The 15143-nt window shown below is 39.4% G+C and overlaps 2 protein-coding genes and 1 non-coding gene across 3 annotated transcripts; 1 reads left to right on the plus strand and 2 right to left on the minus strand.

Moving 5' to 3' along the window:
• Positions 1-378: 378 nt before the first annotated feature.
• LOC128355799 (matrix remodeling-associated protein 8-like) lies at positions 379-9099 on the minus strand. The gene is made up of 12 exons (XM_053316155.1): positions 9039-9099; positions 7875-7901; positions 7398-7703; positions 6868-6969; positions 6648-6781; positions 6363-6542; positions 5010-5151; positions 1018-1176; positions 903-927; positions 725-813; positions 569-637; positions 379-481 (listed from the first exon to the last, which is right to left on the minus strand). Exons 1-12 carry the CDS (start codon positions 9088-9090, stop codon positions 459-461), a joined length of 1308 nt encoding a protein of 435 aa, XP_053172130.1. The 5' UTR covers positions 9091-9099; the 3' UTR covers positions 379-458.
• A 1298-nt stretch (positions 9100-10397) lies between these two features.
• Positions 10398-10469, minus strand: trnae-uuc (transfer RNA glutamic acid (anticodon UUC)). The gene has a single exon. It is a non-coding gene; the product is annotated as a tRNA-Glu (tRNA).
• Positions 10470-11157: 688 nt separating this feature from the next.
• On the plus strand, positions 11158-14617 carry psma5 (proteasome 20S subunit alpha 5). Its single transcript, XM_053316701.1, has 10 exons — positions 11158-11224; positions 11527-11577; positions 12038-12104; positions 12225-12351; positions 13113-13180; positions 13268-13375; positions 13537-13595; positions 13700-13802; positions 14017-14103; positions 14227-14617. The coding sequence occupies exons 2-10, from the start codon at positions 11549-11551 to the stop codon at positions 14302-14304; spliced, it is 726 nt and encodes a 241-aa protein (XP_053172676.1). The 5' UTR covers positions 11158-11224; positions 11527-11548; the 3' UTR covers positions 14305-14617.
• Positions 14618-15143: the final 526 nt, after the last annotated feature.

Genomic DNA, 15143 nt, shown 5'->3' on the forward strand with positions numbered 1-15143 from the left:
AAACATCAGTAAGTGTTGTTTTTTGTAACTTGAGGAATAATGACTAAAGCTGTGATAAGTGATCATTCATCTTCACTCAATCATAAATGCGTCAACTTCAACATACAGCATGTACACATATCTCCGTCATTTAACAGGGAACAGGCTTGGTTAAGACTCCTCACTGGGTGGCGCTGTGGTGCCGTGCACAGTGGTCCCAGGTGTCATCATACAAAGGCAAACATGAAATCAGTCTTTGTTTCTAACACTGGCATTTTGAAAATGTGGTGTCTCTATATGAGCCTTTTTTTTTTCTTACTACATTTTGCAAACAAAGCATTTTGGCAAGCATGGACTCTCTCTCTTTCCATAGAGTATCTCTTGCCCTGACAGAGGACAATTTGTAGAGGTGTTTTTTCTTGGAGGGCAGCCTCTGGACCAGCCAGTGACTCCAGTTTGACTTTTTCTTTGTCATTTTCTCACTTAGAAAACTTCTGCATCTCTGCAAGAAGCAAAGACAAGTTGAGTGTGAGGGAGAGAAAAATGGGAATAAATCCATCATAGATGACTTAGCATGAATGTTTGTTACCTTTATCAAGATCAATGACTTTGGGAGTATTCATGTGGACCTTCTCTTTCAGCAAGTTGTTCTTGTAGTCTAAAATCACAGGAAACAGTCAGGACATACATGCAGTCGAGTCATGTGCCACCATTTATTCAAAGTCTACTTATTAATCTAACTCACCGAATCCTCTCTCTTCCGGCTCAGTGCACACCTTCATCTCTGCAACATCCATCTCAAACTCATCTGAGCTGCTTTGACTTCTGCTGGACCTATAACAGCCAAGATAATGCAATGTGAATGTGTGTGTTACAGGTAAGGTAAGTAGTCATGTGTGTATTTGTGGGTTTCCAGCACTCACCTCATAGACGACTGTGGATAAAACTCTAAAAACAAAAGAAATAGAAGATGAGATTCAGAAATGTAAAATTCAGTGTAATTTACCTATAATAAGACTGACGTGATGCAGTTCAGACCTTTTGTTCTACGTCTGCGTGTGATGAGGATGAGGATGAGGATGATGAATGCCAGGAGGAGGAAGGAGGTGAGGACGTAGCCCAGAGGCAGGAGAAAGTGGTGTCTTTGGTCTGGCACAATGACGTTGATGATTCGCGGTGACTCAGCCTTAGTGGTGTCTGAGTAGAGCACAGATCATAACAGTCAGCATTTAGCTTTCCTTTATTCTTCATCCTTTTTCTCATAAACAGACTTACTTGTCATCAATGTTTATAAATGTAATAACCAAGCCCAGACCTTACATCTGACAGACATTACATTACACCCCATGAGTAATACAGTAATGATAGTTTTCACTTTGTATTTTTTAAAATAAAAAGTAAATTTCCATGTGTGTGAGTTTCATTTATAATTTAGAGTTCTTTGTTCTCTTTTGGAGGCTTTCTGTGGCTCAGCAGCTTTTATTTTAGATGAAGCTGCATTATAACCAAACTTCATCCAAAGCTCACTAAATCTGGGGCATTGTTGGACCATTATATTCATGAAATTCTTTGTCTCACTTAAATGTATTTTTAGATTGGTTCTTACTCTTTTAATTCTCATATTCAATCATAAAGACACTTTAAGCCACACTAGAAACACAGCTGTATGGATGGCAGAGAAATCAACCTTTTTTTTGGTATCCATCCTTTTAACACTGATATAATAAGTACTGAAGTCAATACACTTGTTTTAAAATGCAAATACTTTTATAAATTTGTGTGATTGGTTGTTAGATACTTCTTTACTTCTTCTACATGATTTATTTCTTTGATAAATAAGTAATATTTGATTAGTGACAAATGTGTGTGGTAAATATTTGAAAGAAGTTAAATACTCTCTTTCAGTGCATGAATAAGAGGAAAGGACCATATAATATAAAAAATATGATTGGGAATCAAACCCACTGTCAATTTCTAACTTTCACCTCTTTTTGTAATATATCAATGTTGTGGACACACTTTTAAACCCTCCTCCAGATATGTATTATTTATGTGGATATAAAATATTCTACTAGAAGACTAATGTGTGTCTGATTTGTTTTTTCCACAACTTGGTTATCTCATTAACAACCTTAAAATGACTCCTTCTCTGTCATAAACAGTTCATTCAAATAATGTGCAAATATTTGTCATTTCTGGACACAAGACATTTCCTACTTCCCTGTAAAGTATATTCTCAGTGTTTGTGCACCGGAGGCTTCTAGTTTCCACATCACGTTTGTGTAAATTGAACACTAGACTACGATTGACTCCAGACTAGTTGTGATGTCACACAACTAAAAAGTCAGATTTTCTGTGAGCTCAGAAAAACTTTCCACTTACTGCAATTTAATGTGAAAACAGTCTTCTAGTGTCAAACTCTGCAAAGTGAAGCTCAAACTTCCATGTGAGGTAACAATTAGAAAAACACATTTTTGAGTGCAGGGCTACTTTGAGTTACGCCTAAATTCATTTGGTCTGTTCAGAGCATTCAGTGGTTTTTGTTTAATATGTGTTTGTGGTGGCAGACTACATGTAACGCTAGAAGACTAACATGTGCTCTCACTGGCAAAGATTTCCCTCCAAGCTTCTTGACTTGACACTTCAGTGTGTGCATGTAGCTGCATATGTGTGTTAAGTACTGTATGTGTGCGATGCCATGTAAGCTCTTGCACCTTGCAAATTGTTTTATATAACTTTTTTACATGTGATGACATTTTCTGGCTGTTAAAAAATGCTAAGCACATTTCCAGGGAAAACAATTAGCCTGTCAGCATTATGGGAGATGTGTGGTTCTACTGAGTGTTAAGAAGTGGTAGAGGAGGAGGTGACGGCCTGGTTTCATTTTGCTTCATTAAAAAAAAAGTGCAAGGCAAGAAAGCAGCTGTGGACCTCAGACTCAACATATTTGAGCCAAAATGAGATCCAGATAGTCATGCTATGATTTACTTTTCCTGGCAGCAAAACACAGAGAAGCCAAGAAAGGAAGGAGTGAAGGGAGGACAGAGTCGGGGTGGAACAGGGGAGCAGAGCTGAGGGAGAGGAAGAGGGAGGGCGAGATGTTTCTCCGGAGGCCTGCTTCACTGAATGACACTAAAAAAGCCCCAACAAACATAAAAAAACCCCTCAGCACATACACAGCTGCTTGTTTGCTGCGTTCATCAAAACATTTCCTTCACCATTACATTTCTGTCGAAACTTTTATTTAGTTTGAAGCCATTTTCTCCTGACTGGTGCCCTGATGGGAACATATGTGTTTAGACTGGCTGCCCCTTCCTCTCCCTACCCAAACTGCACTGAGAAATATTTCTGATGGGAGGGAGGGAGGGAGGGAGGGAGGGAGAATAGGGAGGGAGGATTGACCTACATCTCTTATTCCCTGTTTCATCAACAGGCTCGCCCCCATCCTTCTTTCTCTCTCTATCCCAAAAACTTCATCATCTCTGTTTGTCTCTTTATGTCTATCTCACAGTCTGTCTCTCCCTCTGTGTTGCCAGCCCTATTCTTCTCCATAAACTTACCAAAAAGGCGTTTATCTCTCACGTTGTAATGGAAAAGCAAAAAGAAAGTGAGCGAAACGAGCGAAAGGAACGTGATGAAAATAAACAAACCTGAGCATATGGGATCCTCAAAGGAGGAAAAACAGAGTGCGGGACAGATGCAAGACAAAGGTGGGGGTGAAGGAAGGATGAAAAAAAAAGTCCTGTAACTCCTCCAGAATGTCAGGAGAGAGCCAAAGTCAACAGGCAGCAGACAGTCAGAGAGGGTGAAACAAGAGCAGATAAGAAGATATAACATTGCAACAGGCTACTACTGAAAGCACAGGGGGAAGAAACCATATTAACATCCCCCACACTGTGTTTGAGAAGATGATCAGTTATGCATCCTGTTTCTAACCAATACAATTCCCATGGTGCAATCCTACTGTAATATTACTGCTCAGGAAGGATTAATTGCGAGGGCAGAGCTGGACTCGGGGCCAAACACTGTATTTGAGAGATTCCACTGAAGTGAGGTCGGTTTTGGCACTCACACATAAGCACACACAAATGGACCCAGCCACAGGCATTTCTCATCCCTCTAAACCTCTCTCAATGATTTTAACACATTGATACATCTGCTATTATCGACTTAACTTCACGACTGGAAACGAGACACATGCACCAGAAAAACGTTCTCATCCTTAAAGAATCTGAGGTAGGCAGCTGGCATGCCAACCTGCCAATCTGCTCCTTGCTTGTCTGTACCTCCCTTCCCCTTCTTTTTTCTCTTTTCTTCTCTTTCTAATATGCACTCAGAGACAGAGCTTTTAAGGCAAGTCAAAATGCTGAGAAATAAACTATTGAGAAAGAACCGGATCCTCCCTAAACACACACCAAGAAAACAGACCAAAAACAAATGTGTATTGAATGGGGTTATAATGATGAAATAGTGAAGATGTTGGTTTAGAGGAAGGTGAAAGGCAATGAGCGTGAGATTTACAGGGCAGGGTACTGTGTGTATGTGTGTGTGTGTGTGTGTGTGTGTGTGTGTGTGTGTGTGTGTGTGTCAGTGGTTTCACATCTGTGGTTTGGCATCAGACGAGCTGACGGTGCAAGAAAAATCTCATGAAACAAACAGGAAAGTTCAGAAGGAAGGGGTTTCTTTCTTTCCCCCAATCCTCCCATCTCTTCTACTGCTGCTGCTCTGCTCTTTGGAGAGACCGAGGCAGCGAAAAGACCCGGTGAGGATTAATGAGGACAAAACGATGGAGGTACAGTACAGAGGGGAGACGTGAACGGAAGAGCAGATGTGTGTTTGTTTCTCTTTCTTAATTGTGCACATGATAATTCAAATCCACTAAGTCATAAAACATCTTCTCTGCTAAGGCACTCACACTGATTTGTAACTTTACCAGAGAGAATAATGTGTTTGTATGTGTATATGTGTGTGTTATTATGTATGTGTGTGTGTGTGTGTGTGTGTGTGTGTGTGTGTGTCTGTGTGTGTACCTTTGTCTTCACTGGGCAGTGCTTTAGCTGGCAGGGTGGTCTGAATCACTGGTGGCTCTACCGTGACCTGGAACTCTCTTCTCTCATGTAGACCACAGTAATGATGATGGAGGTGGCAGGAATACAAGCCCTGATCTGTGGACTGTAAACAAACAAACACACACACACACACACACACACACACACACACACACACACACACACACACACACACACACACACACAGATGCAAACACACACTCAGAGTTGAGTTTCAATCACTGCAGAGGAAGACTCAAACCAAACTAACCACAACTACTACTTGCCTAATCCTAACCTCAATCTAACCCTAAATTTACCTTGACCTTAAACCAAATTGTCATCCTAAAACTAATGATTTACATTAAAGGGACTTGTTTTTTTTGTCCTCATGAAGGAGGCGAGCCCCCGCAACATGACTGCGTAAACAGATTTAAGGCCACACAACATGAGGAATACTTGGTGAGCTGCCTAAATATGATTCATGTCACTAGTTAGACCCTTTCGATAAACACAGTCACGCTGACCATCCTGATTGATGAGAGTCTGATCTTTGGTGTATATATATTACATGCTCACATTCATGTAACTTTTACAAATAGTGCCAGTGTCTTTTAATTTATGTAGTAAATCAAATGTGTGGTGATCAGTTGAGAAACATACACATTTCCAAATTTTGCAACTATAATATAATGAGATGGTACTGTATATGTAATTTTATAGTATACTTTTTTAAATTGTCGAAAATCTGCTAAACTATTTAAAAATTAGCTACTTTTAAAACATTAAAACATGTTCAAACTTTTAAAAAAGAACAACATTGGTCTGACAGTCAGCTCAGTGTTGTCTGCAGCCGGAAAGCTGGCCTTGCTCTACAATGTGGTCAATGAAACAGTGCTCCCCTGAGCCTGTATGTATTTAGTCTAAATGTTGTGATTTATGAGTGCTATCAAAAATACTGGGACCCATGAGACTCCCCCCATATGTGAGTATCAATTTTGGTCTGCTTCATATTATCATAAATAGTACAAAGGGCCAGATCATGTATTGTTTTGTTGTGGTTCTGCTATTTTAATTTATTTTTTTATTTATGTGGATTGCTGAACTTAATGCAGCTGCCAATCTCATTCCCCCAACAGAGCCGTTAAGTTTGACTTAAAGCTTAGAGCTACATTACAAATGACAATCCAATGTATTTTACAGTCACTGTGTGTATACACGCTACACAAACACTGTAAATTCTTGCATTCAGAGAACATGGAAAATACATTGTTCTTTTCTATTCTGTTCGTCTGTTCGGTTATTCTCCTCTTGCACACCCACAGACATACACACCTGCAGATCAGATATGCTGAGTGAGAAGTCTCCCTCTGCAAAGGCTTGATTGCTGATGTTCATCTTCCTCTGGAGAAAGAGTGGTCCGTAGCTGCGCTGCTCCCCTGAGGCATACAGGTCCACCAACCGGTCAGCGCGGTCATGGCGGATTCCTGGGGACTGGCGGTCCCAGTGGACCACCTGGATGCCACCAAGGCAGGGAAATAGATACATTTTTCAGTCAACATCATGCAATCCCTCTAAATGAAAAGTAAACAGATAAACTCATATGAATTACACACACACCTGCTGATCCTCCTCCTCATTACTCCAGTCTGTCCATACATTTCGTCTGTTGATGCATGGCAGCACCACAGTGCTTCCCAGCAGCACCACGAACACCGCCTTTTGTCCATCCCAAAAGCGCTGCTCTTTACGACCTTTATAGTAAAAGAGCAAAACGATAAGCCACAACTGCTATGTGCTTCAGCTCACATTTTGATAGATGGTACAGTGTGATACATACGTGATTTTGTAACGTTAAGTTGTACTCTGACTGTCTCGTACAGGTGGCAGTAGAGATGGTGGAGGTTACAAGAGTACAGACCTCTGTCATTCATGGTCACATCTATCATCACATAAACAGATGGAAAAATGGAAACATAATTATATTGGGGAAAATCATTGATGTCTATAAACTTAAAAACCATTTCAACTTGTACGGTTTAGATCATCAATGTATCATATGTCACATGACTGCAAACGTTTTTTAGATTGATTTCCTGTGAGGGAATGTGGATACAGTTACATTACAGGCACATTAATGCAGTAGGGCAGTAGAGACTGTTTTATAAATTATCATTGTTGGTTCACTCTGGTGTTGGTGAAGCTCTATATTTGGTTAAAAATGTTGAGTCAACTTTCAAGTTTACCCACAAGCCCTTGAACAGATTATCCAGACCATTAAGATGAAAATCACATGAAATCAGAGCAGACAAACAAAATAAATGTCAGACACACTAAGCAACTAATTCAGAGAAAAGCAGTGAGGGTGACCTTTGATGACCAGGGAGAAGTTTCCATCCTTGAAGGCATTCGTGCTGAGGCCGACTCTGCCACGGTTGTAGGAATTGTAGATCCTCTGGTCACCCGCAGAGAACATGTCCACCACCCTCTCCATGGCATAGTCTGGATGTTCCCGGTACAGATCCCAGTGGAGCACCCTCTGTCTGTCCCTCACCCCATCCCTGGTCCACACCATGCGGCCGCTTACACATTGGAGCACCACCCTGGATCCAGCAGGGGCGCTCACATTATACCCTGCCACCACCACACTGCTGCTGCTGTCAGACTGGCCTGACACTGATGGATGGAGAGAGAGGAGAGTTTACACATAGGACCAATATGTAGTTATACAATTCTGAAGAGGAAAAACATAGAAATTAATCACACACACACACACACACACACACACACACACACACACACACACACACACACACACACACACACACACACACAAAAGTAACATACCTGCAGTGAAGAAGCAGGCCACAGGGACTGAAATAGAAACGGTGGCAGAGGTCAATGGGATAATCACTTAAACAGGCACAGTCACTGCATGCTGTGCTCATTTTTTTTCGAAGATATACATGCTGTTAAAGGGAAGCCTTTGTAAGTTCAAGGTAAACTACATGTGATGTCAGGCAGGTTAATAAATTATAAAAAGTTATAATTTTGTATCTCAAGGTATCAAGACATTTTACTGTAGCTATACTAAGAAACTCAAAAGGCTTAATTATAAACATCAGAGGAATGTCTGCTCTCTGTCTGCTCTCTGAATAATATTCATAATCTGTGGTTGAGTGAATGACTGGACACTGTCCTGATGTGTTGGACACTGACTCCTTGAAACTCATCAGACAGGAATGTGTGTGTGTGTGTGTGTGTGTGTGTGTGTGTGTGTGAAGGTGTGTAGGTGTGTGTGTGGGTGTGTGTGCGTGGACACGTTTTTGTTACCCTTTCTGGTATAAATATTGACTTTGTCTGGACCAGTTGTCCTCATGGGGACCAAAGACTGGTCCTAATGATGAAAAAGTAATTTCTGAGGTCCTGATTAAGATTTAGGGTAGGGTGTGAATTGAGGTTAGATCAGGATTTGGGTTAGCCTCTCCACAATTAAGTAAATGCAATGTCCTAACAAGAATATCAGTGTGTGGTCTGTCATCGGCTACCAGTTGGGAACAAAAGGCATGTCCCCAATTGGGAAAAAGCCATTTTTTGGGTCAGTGATTAAGGTTAGGGTAAGCCTCCAGGGATATATAATGATAAGATATGATATGACATGAGCTATTCAAATCAGACACATTTTCAAACATTTGAAATCATTTTTATATTTTTCTTAAATGTTGATCTTAGGCTAATCAATTGAAAAAGACAAAAAATTACAACAATTCTTAGTAACGTGGTATAGTTACGTATAGTTAGTATAATTAATTAAGAATGATTTTAAACATTAAACAATGTCGTGAAACATCTTAGCAGTTTATTTTTAGTTGTTTGCAGGAGCATAATTTCTACTTTTTTATGCCAAGCTTCTAATGCCACTTAGATGTAAATATGACCTACTTGTCGCACACTCAAACTTGCAACAAATGAAAAAACAATCCAGTACCAGCCAAAATCCAGCCTACTTACTGTGGATCAAGAGGAAAGCTTGAAAAATGATGTCCTCCCTCGAATGCTTCATGTTGACAGCTTTAATGACACCAAAAAGCTGTCAGAGATGTGCACCTGGCTGACGGCCCTGTGAGAGAGAAAATCAGGCTTGTTTACTCCCCGCAGCAGCAACAGGAGTCGGTTTTGTCAGATTTTAGTTTGGGGAGATGCAGACGCAGCGCCACGTTAGGACTTCAACACAGAACCAAAACAGAAGAGATCCCACCCGGGAAATGAAACCCGACTCCTCCTCTCTCCAGGCTCAAAACCCATAACTTCACTTGTTTCCCATCAACCGGAGATCTGGGAGCATAGAGGATAGAAAATATTGTCATATTTCTTGCTTTTCTTTTTTAATCAATTAAATTGTCACATTGTAGGGATTTGTTTAATCCATCAAACACATTTTCTTTTCTTTTTTATTAACTCAACAACGTTGTTGAAATGAAATTGGTGAAAGTCTAGGCATGAGGGTTTTAAAAAATATATTCTTTTCATAAGACAAATATTGCACTCTGTTCCTTTAAATATGACACCTATTTTCAGGTCAAATGTTTCATTCAAAATCTGTATGATCGCCTGTGCATTCGTTAAATTACACAACAATAGCTATATTAAGTAAGAAGGTATAGTATATTAAAATGCTGCTGATAGACAATAATAGGCTCCATAACAATAATCCTATCCATATAATTTAGGCAAGGCACAATGGAGACTAATTTACATTTATTTACAAAAAAAAACTTTCACAAATGGAATAAAATGTGAACATGTAACAAATATATATATATATATGACATTTTATAACAATGATAAAAGACATTCTGCTGCAATGAGTTTGACTGACTTTAATACTTCTTTAACCACTGCATCATTGGTTCAGCTCTCCGTATCATTTAATGAAGATGGGCCAGTGCAGAAGGTACTTGCAAACAAAAAAAACTGAAACTTTGGGTCAGGGGAATTCCTGTAATAATTTGATCTCCAGCAATAGCAGATATATAATTTGATTAATGAATCCTCAACTCATGTCATCTCTCCACACATAGGCCTTGTTAAAGTAAAGCACAATGCATTGGCAATATTGACCTTTTCATTCAGCAAAGGAGACCAGACTCATCAGGCTTCCTCTCTGAGCAGAGATCTCTCCTTATTCAGCTCAATCACGCCACTCGGTGGAAGATTTCCTGATAGATGTAAAGTCACTGTATATTGCTGAGACTTATGTTTTATCAGTGGATATACGGGTGAGCATCTCTTTGGCTGTATCTATAAGTATATAGAAGGAAGACAGACTTATGTGTTGAACATATATATTTGTATAACGTCAAAAGCTCGTTCCCATACCGGGAGTCGAACCCGGGCCGCCTGGGTGAAAACCAGGAATCCTAACCGCTAGACCATATGGGACTGCATGATAGTGAAAAAACTAATTAAAATTGTTCTCATTCAATCTACATAGATATAGTTACTGAAGTATCAGAAACGGATTTATTGCCAAATAAATTGCATGATAATCAAAAGATAGGACATGTGAAGAGAGCTGTTCAGATTAAAAATAATGTGGAAGATATTAACTGGGAACGTGCAAATGTTTACAGTATAAACAATAGCCTATATGTGCAAGTGTAATAATACAAAAAATACAAATAACTGTTTTATGTGAATGTAGATACACGTGATGTAGCCGGATTTTATAAAGTACTATTGGTACTGTTAAGAAACATAAATAAAACTCAGTTCTGTTTGTGATTCTTTGCAAAACTGTTGGCCGTCTAAGTCTTTCATTAAGAGCTTCAAATATGTTTTATTTTATTATATTTTGAATAGGTATGTATGTTCTCATACCTATTATGTTCTCATATCACAAAGATATGAACTGGGAACATAAAAATCTAAATATTACATTTTATTGCACTATCAATCTTTTTTTATTTTTATTATATATATATATATATATATATATATATATATGTTTAAAAATGTAATCTCTGACTCAGAGACTCTGAGGCCACTCAGGATTATCACCATAGACATAGGTCTATGATTATCTATACAGGCGGAACGTTTCATTCGGACGCTTTAGACCACCGGAACCTTTGGATGTAACACACCAGACGCTTCCCCTGAAACAAGCGAACTCATTCAAGGGTTTGTGGTTGGAGGTAAACGAGTCTTACTAGGACAATGTTTTAGACGAATATCACACAATCGTTTATTTATACCGTTTGAATGGTAATTGTAACGCTGGAGTATCGATATCAGACTCGTAAAAATCGTTTTTTGTCGCTGTTTTATCGCTCGGCTCCTTCCGTTAGCTAACATGCTGCTCGGTACCGCAGCTAACTTTAGCTCGCTAACCAGCCGGGGAATTTACAAGCAAAGACTCGCCCCTACTTTTTGAAGCCACTTTAAAAAATTCTGTACTGCTCAGAAACCTCACATAAATCCATCTTGTGTTTTGCAGGTCCTGAGTTAAACGTTTAAAGATGTTCTTGACACGATCGGAGTATGACAGGTAGGTGGCAGAAACACAAACTGCTTTGTCATTTATTGATCCCAGAGCACACCAACACACGACTGCACGGTGATGTTAATCTGTAGTTTTAGTTGTTTGTGCAGCTAGTGTTTAATTTTTACAGTTAATGAAGTCTAGAAGTAGTTTTTATTCCAGTCCTCGTAACTTTTTTGCTATGCGTTGCAGGTAGTTAGCTAGCAGCTAACTAGAGTTATTTTGCTTTCACTTTCAATTTTGTCCGTTTAGTAAAATTGAACCTTTATTTAACCAGCAATTGAGATTAAATGTGTTCTTCAACACTGCTCTGGCCAAGGTAGACAGTAAAACATGGCACACAAAATGCGTGTTTTGTTCAGTTGTGCACTCTAAAACACAACGTCGTCAACACAATATAATGCCACGCTATTCATTTTCCACCAACACTGAATCAATAATTAATTGATCCACACCTGTCTTACAGAGGTGTGAACACATTCTCTCCTGAAGGAAGATTGTTTCAGGTTGAATATGCCATTGAGGCTATCAAAGTGAGTATTACTTCAGCTGATTAACATAGTAGTCCTTATCCTGTAGTAGTCATATACAATATGTCATATACGAATGTCCACTTTGAAGCTCATATGTTTTCTCTGGCTGTGCTCTTACAGTTGGGCTCCACAGCCATTGGTATCCAGACATCAGAGGGGGTGTGTCTGGCTGTGGAGAAGAGGATCACTTCTCCCCTGATGGAGCCCAACAGCATCGAGAAGATTGTGGAGATCGACAGTCACATTGGTAATTTGACTGCTTTAGTGGATGTTATTTGTTAACTTGTAAAAGTCATTATCTGGCTTCTGTAGTTGTAAATCAGGCAATTAATCAGTCATGTAATGAAATGTAAATGAAAAACTGAATTCAAATGCATTTGATTTGAATGTATTGTACATTGAAATGCAACACATTATGTTGTGAAAATGAGCAGATCAAAAGTAAAATGCCAAAATAAAGAAACACACACAGGGATATTTAAAAAGATTAGAGCATCAAAGTTTTCACACATTAGTAAAATAATACTAACAATGGAATGAATATTTCCCAGAATAAAAGTGAGTGAGTATTGAGTTGCAACTTGTGACGTTTTAGCTGTTGTCATATCTAGATGATCATGGGATCCTAAAGTGAACCTCCTTGATTTCTGCCAACAATGTCCCTCTGTTTATTTTGGTGTTATGCTAACAGGAGTAGAATGCTATGGTGCCATGGAGTAGGGTATCTTTAAAATCTATTTTAGTAATGTCTCATTTGCTCAAGCTGAAACCCTGAGCACAATTCTGAGTTATAGTTGTTGTAAACAGATTTTAGAAAGACCTGAGGGTAGTTCATTACAATAGTTGAGCCTTCTTGTATCAAATGCATGCAATTAATTTGAGCTTTGATGTTATTTGGTGAAATTCCTTGTAAGTGATTGCAGGTTTGACCAGGCTAATGATTACATCTACATTAACTGGTGTTGACCACTGTATGGTTTCTTTACTTTGTTTCTCTTCACTTCAAAGGTTGTGCAATGAGTGGCTTGATAGCTGATGCCAAGACTCTAATTGACAAAGCCAGAGTGGAAACACAGGTTTGTATTCTGAGAGCACACTGTAATACAAGTCGTTTGCTGACCTTGTGGTTTATCTGCAGCTAACTTATGTCTGTTCCTCTTCAGAACCACTGGTTCACTTACAATGAGACCATGACAGTGGAGAGTGTGACTCAGGCTGTGTCCAACCTCGCACTCCAGTTTGGAGAGGAGGATGCAGACCCTGGTGCCATGGTCAGTCACCCTGCTGATTTCCATTCTGAAATACTCATCCTGTTGACCCCATGTTGAAGGTTTTTTTTCTTTTTTCAAAGGCATAGGTAGTGTTCAAATAAACTATCATAACCTGTTTTCTTCTGTCACTGCTCTGTTCCTCTGTACTGTCATCTATATAGAGTCGACCATTCGGTGTTGCACTTCTGTTTGGTGGAGTTGATGAAAAAGGACCTCAGCTGTACGTAATCATTTGTGCACATTACAAACTTTATATTTTAAACTGCAGCATGCATACCTTTTTATTTACACAGAGACTCCCCTCTTGTTTTTTGGTGAATTCAGGTACCACATGGACCCATCAGGAACCTTTGTGCAGTGTGATGCTCGCGCCATTGGCTCAGCGTCCGAGGGCGCACAGAGCTCTCTGCAAGAGGTCTACCACAAGGTACCCAGTTCAGCACTGCATCTTCATATTCAGCAGGAGAATAAGCTAATCAGATAGTATGATGTTTATATAAGCTGCTAGCTTGCATTTCAGTCAGTAAATGATTGTTTTTCAAAGATTTAATGAGCTCAGAATTTGTAGTATTCTTTCAGATTTTGAAAATCACCAAGCTGCATCTTTTCTGTTTACCCCTCTCTCACGATGTAATTTGCAGTCCATGACATTAAAAGATGCCATCAAGTCATCCCTCACCATTCTGAAGCAGGTGATGGAGGAGAAGCTCAACGCCACCAACATTGAGGTGCATTTCTCATTTCTTATCATTTACTGAACTTTCAACTTGTTGAAATGAAATATGTTAAATTTGCACGCCTCCCAGACTTTAAATTCATGAAGTCTTCTTTATTCTGTGTCTTTTCTGTAGCTGGCAACAGTAGAGCCCGGGAAGACCTTCCACATGTACTCCAAAGAGGAGCTGGAGGATGTTATCAAGGATATCTAGATCGGAAAAGACTTGGAGGTCTCGGTTTGAGCTCTGGGCAAGAGAGGAAAGGAAGTAAACCTGGGCTGAATGTCACGGCACAACCACAACTTTCCATCAACACATTCTCCTTCTTGCTGCATTCAGATTTTTGGGATTGCAGAAGAGGTTTTCTCTTTGTACAGTGCTTATTTACTTCTTGTCTCTCAGTATATGTACAGCTCTGTACTGGAGTCTGACCAGCGCTTACAACTGAGCGGCAGAGAAAAGTAGGGGGGTGGGGTATTTTTTGTTACGGATCAGTACCACAATTAAACTGTTGTATTCAATAAGAGATCTGATTCAGCAGTTTTTGTGTATTCCCTGATTTCTTGTGTTTTCCCGTCATGTCAGAGTGACATCATATGGTAAAAATTAACATTACAGGATTTCTTGTTTTAACAGTGATGTCTGAAAGTCTGTCTTCATAAGAGGAAGACTTGTTAGATCTTTTAGCAGAAAGAATCATTATATTCATCTTAATCATATTTGTTCAACCAGATATATTAAGTAAATAACTATTACAGAGTGTTCCAGTTGTCTAGGGGTTGAAGACATTGACCACATCATCACTGTTTCACACCATTACCTAAATCTCTCTTTCTTGTAATTTCCTGTCACTTCTTAGCTTTCATTATCTAGAAAAAGCAGATGGTGTGGTATGACCACAGTTTACCTTATTAAAGCTTTTACTCTGAAGTTGCTGCAGAATTTGAGAATCCACATTTCCTGCGCTCTATCAAAGATTACAAACTGGTTGCAGTGAGTGATCAGCTAACATCTACTGTAAGAGAATGTAATGATTCAGTGAGCTGAGATAT

Source organism: Scomber japonicus, chromosome 3 (genome assembly GCF_027409825.1).
Source record: "Scomber japonicus isolate fScoJap1 chromosome 3, fScoJap1.pri, whole genome shotgun sequence".
NCBI lineage: Eukaryota > Metazoa > Chordata > Actinopteri > Scombriformes > Scombridae > Scomber > Scomber japonicus.

Coding starts and splice junctions, on each gene's coding strand:
- LOC128355799 (XM_053316155.1), bottom strand. CDS start 9,090: ATGAAGCATTCGAGGGAGGACATCATTTTTCAAGCTTTCCTCTTGATC. Junction 7,704..7,874: donor GGCCTGCTTCTTCACTGCAG/GTATGTTACTTT, acceptor TCCATCCATCAG/TGTCAGGCCAGTCTGACAGC. Junction 6,970..7,397: donor CTTCTCCCTGGTCATCAAAG/GTCACCCTCACT, acceptor ATGTGATGATAG/ATGTGACCATGAATGACAGA.
- psma5 (XM_053316701.1), top strand. CDS start 11,549: ATGTTCTTGACACGATCGGAGTATGACAG. Junction 11,578..12,037: donor ACACGATCGGAGTATGACAG/GTAGGTGGCAGA, acceptor CCTGTCTTACAG/AGGTGTGAACACATTCTCTC. Junction 14,104..14,226: donor TCAACGCCACCAACATTGAG/GTGCATTTCTCA, acceptor TCTTTTCTGTAG/CTGGCAACAGTAGAGCCCGG.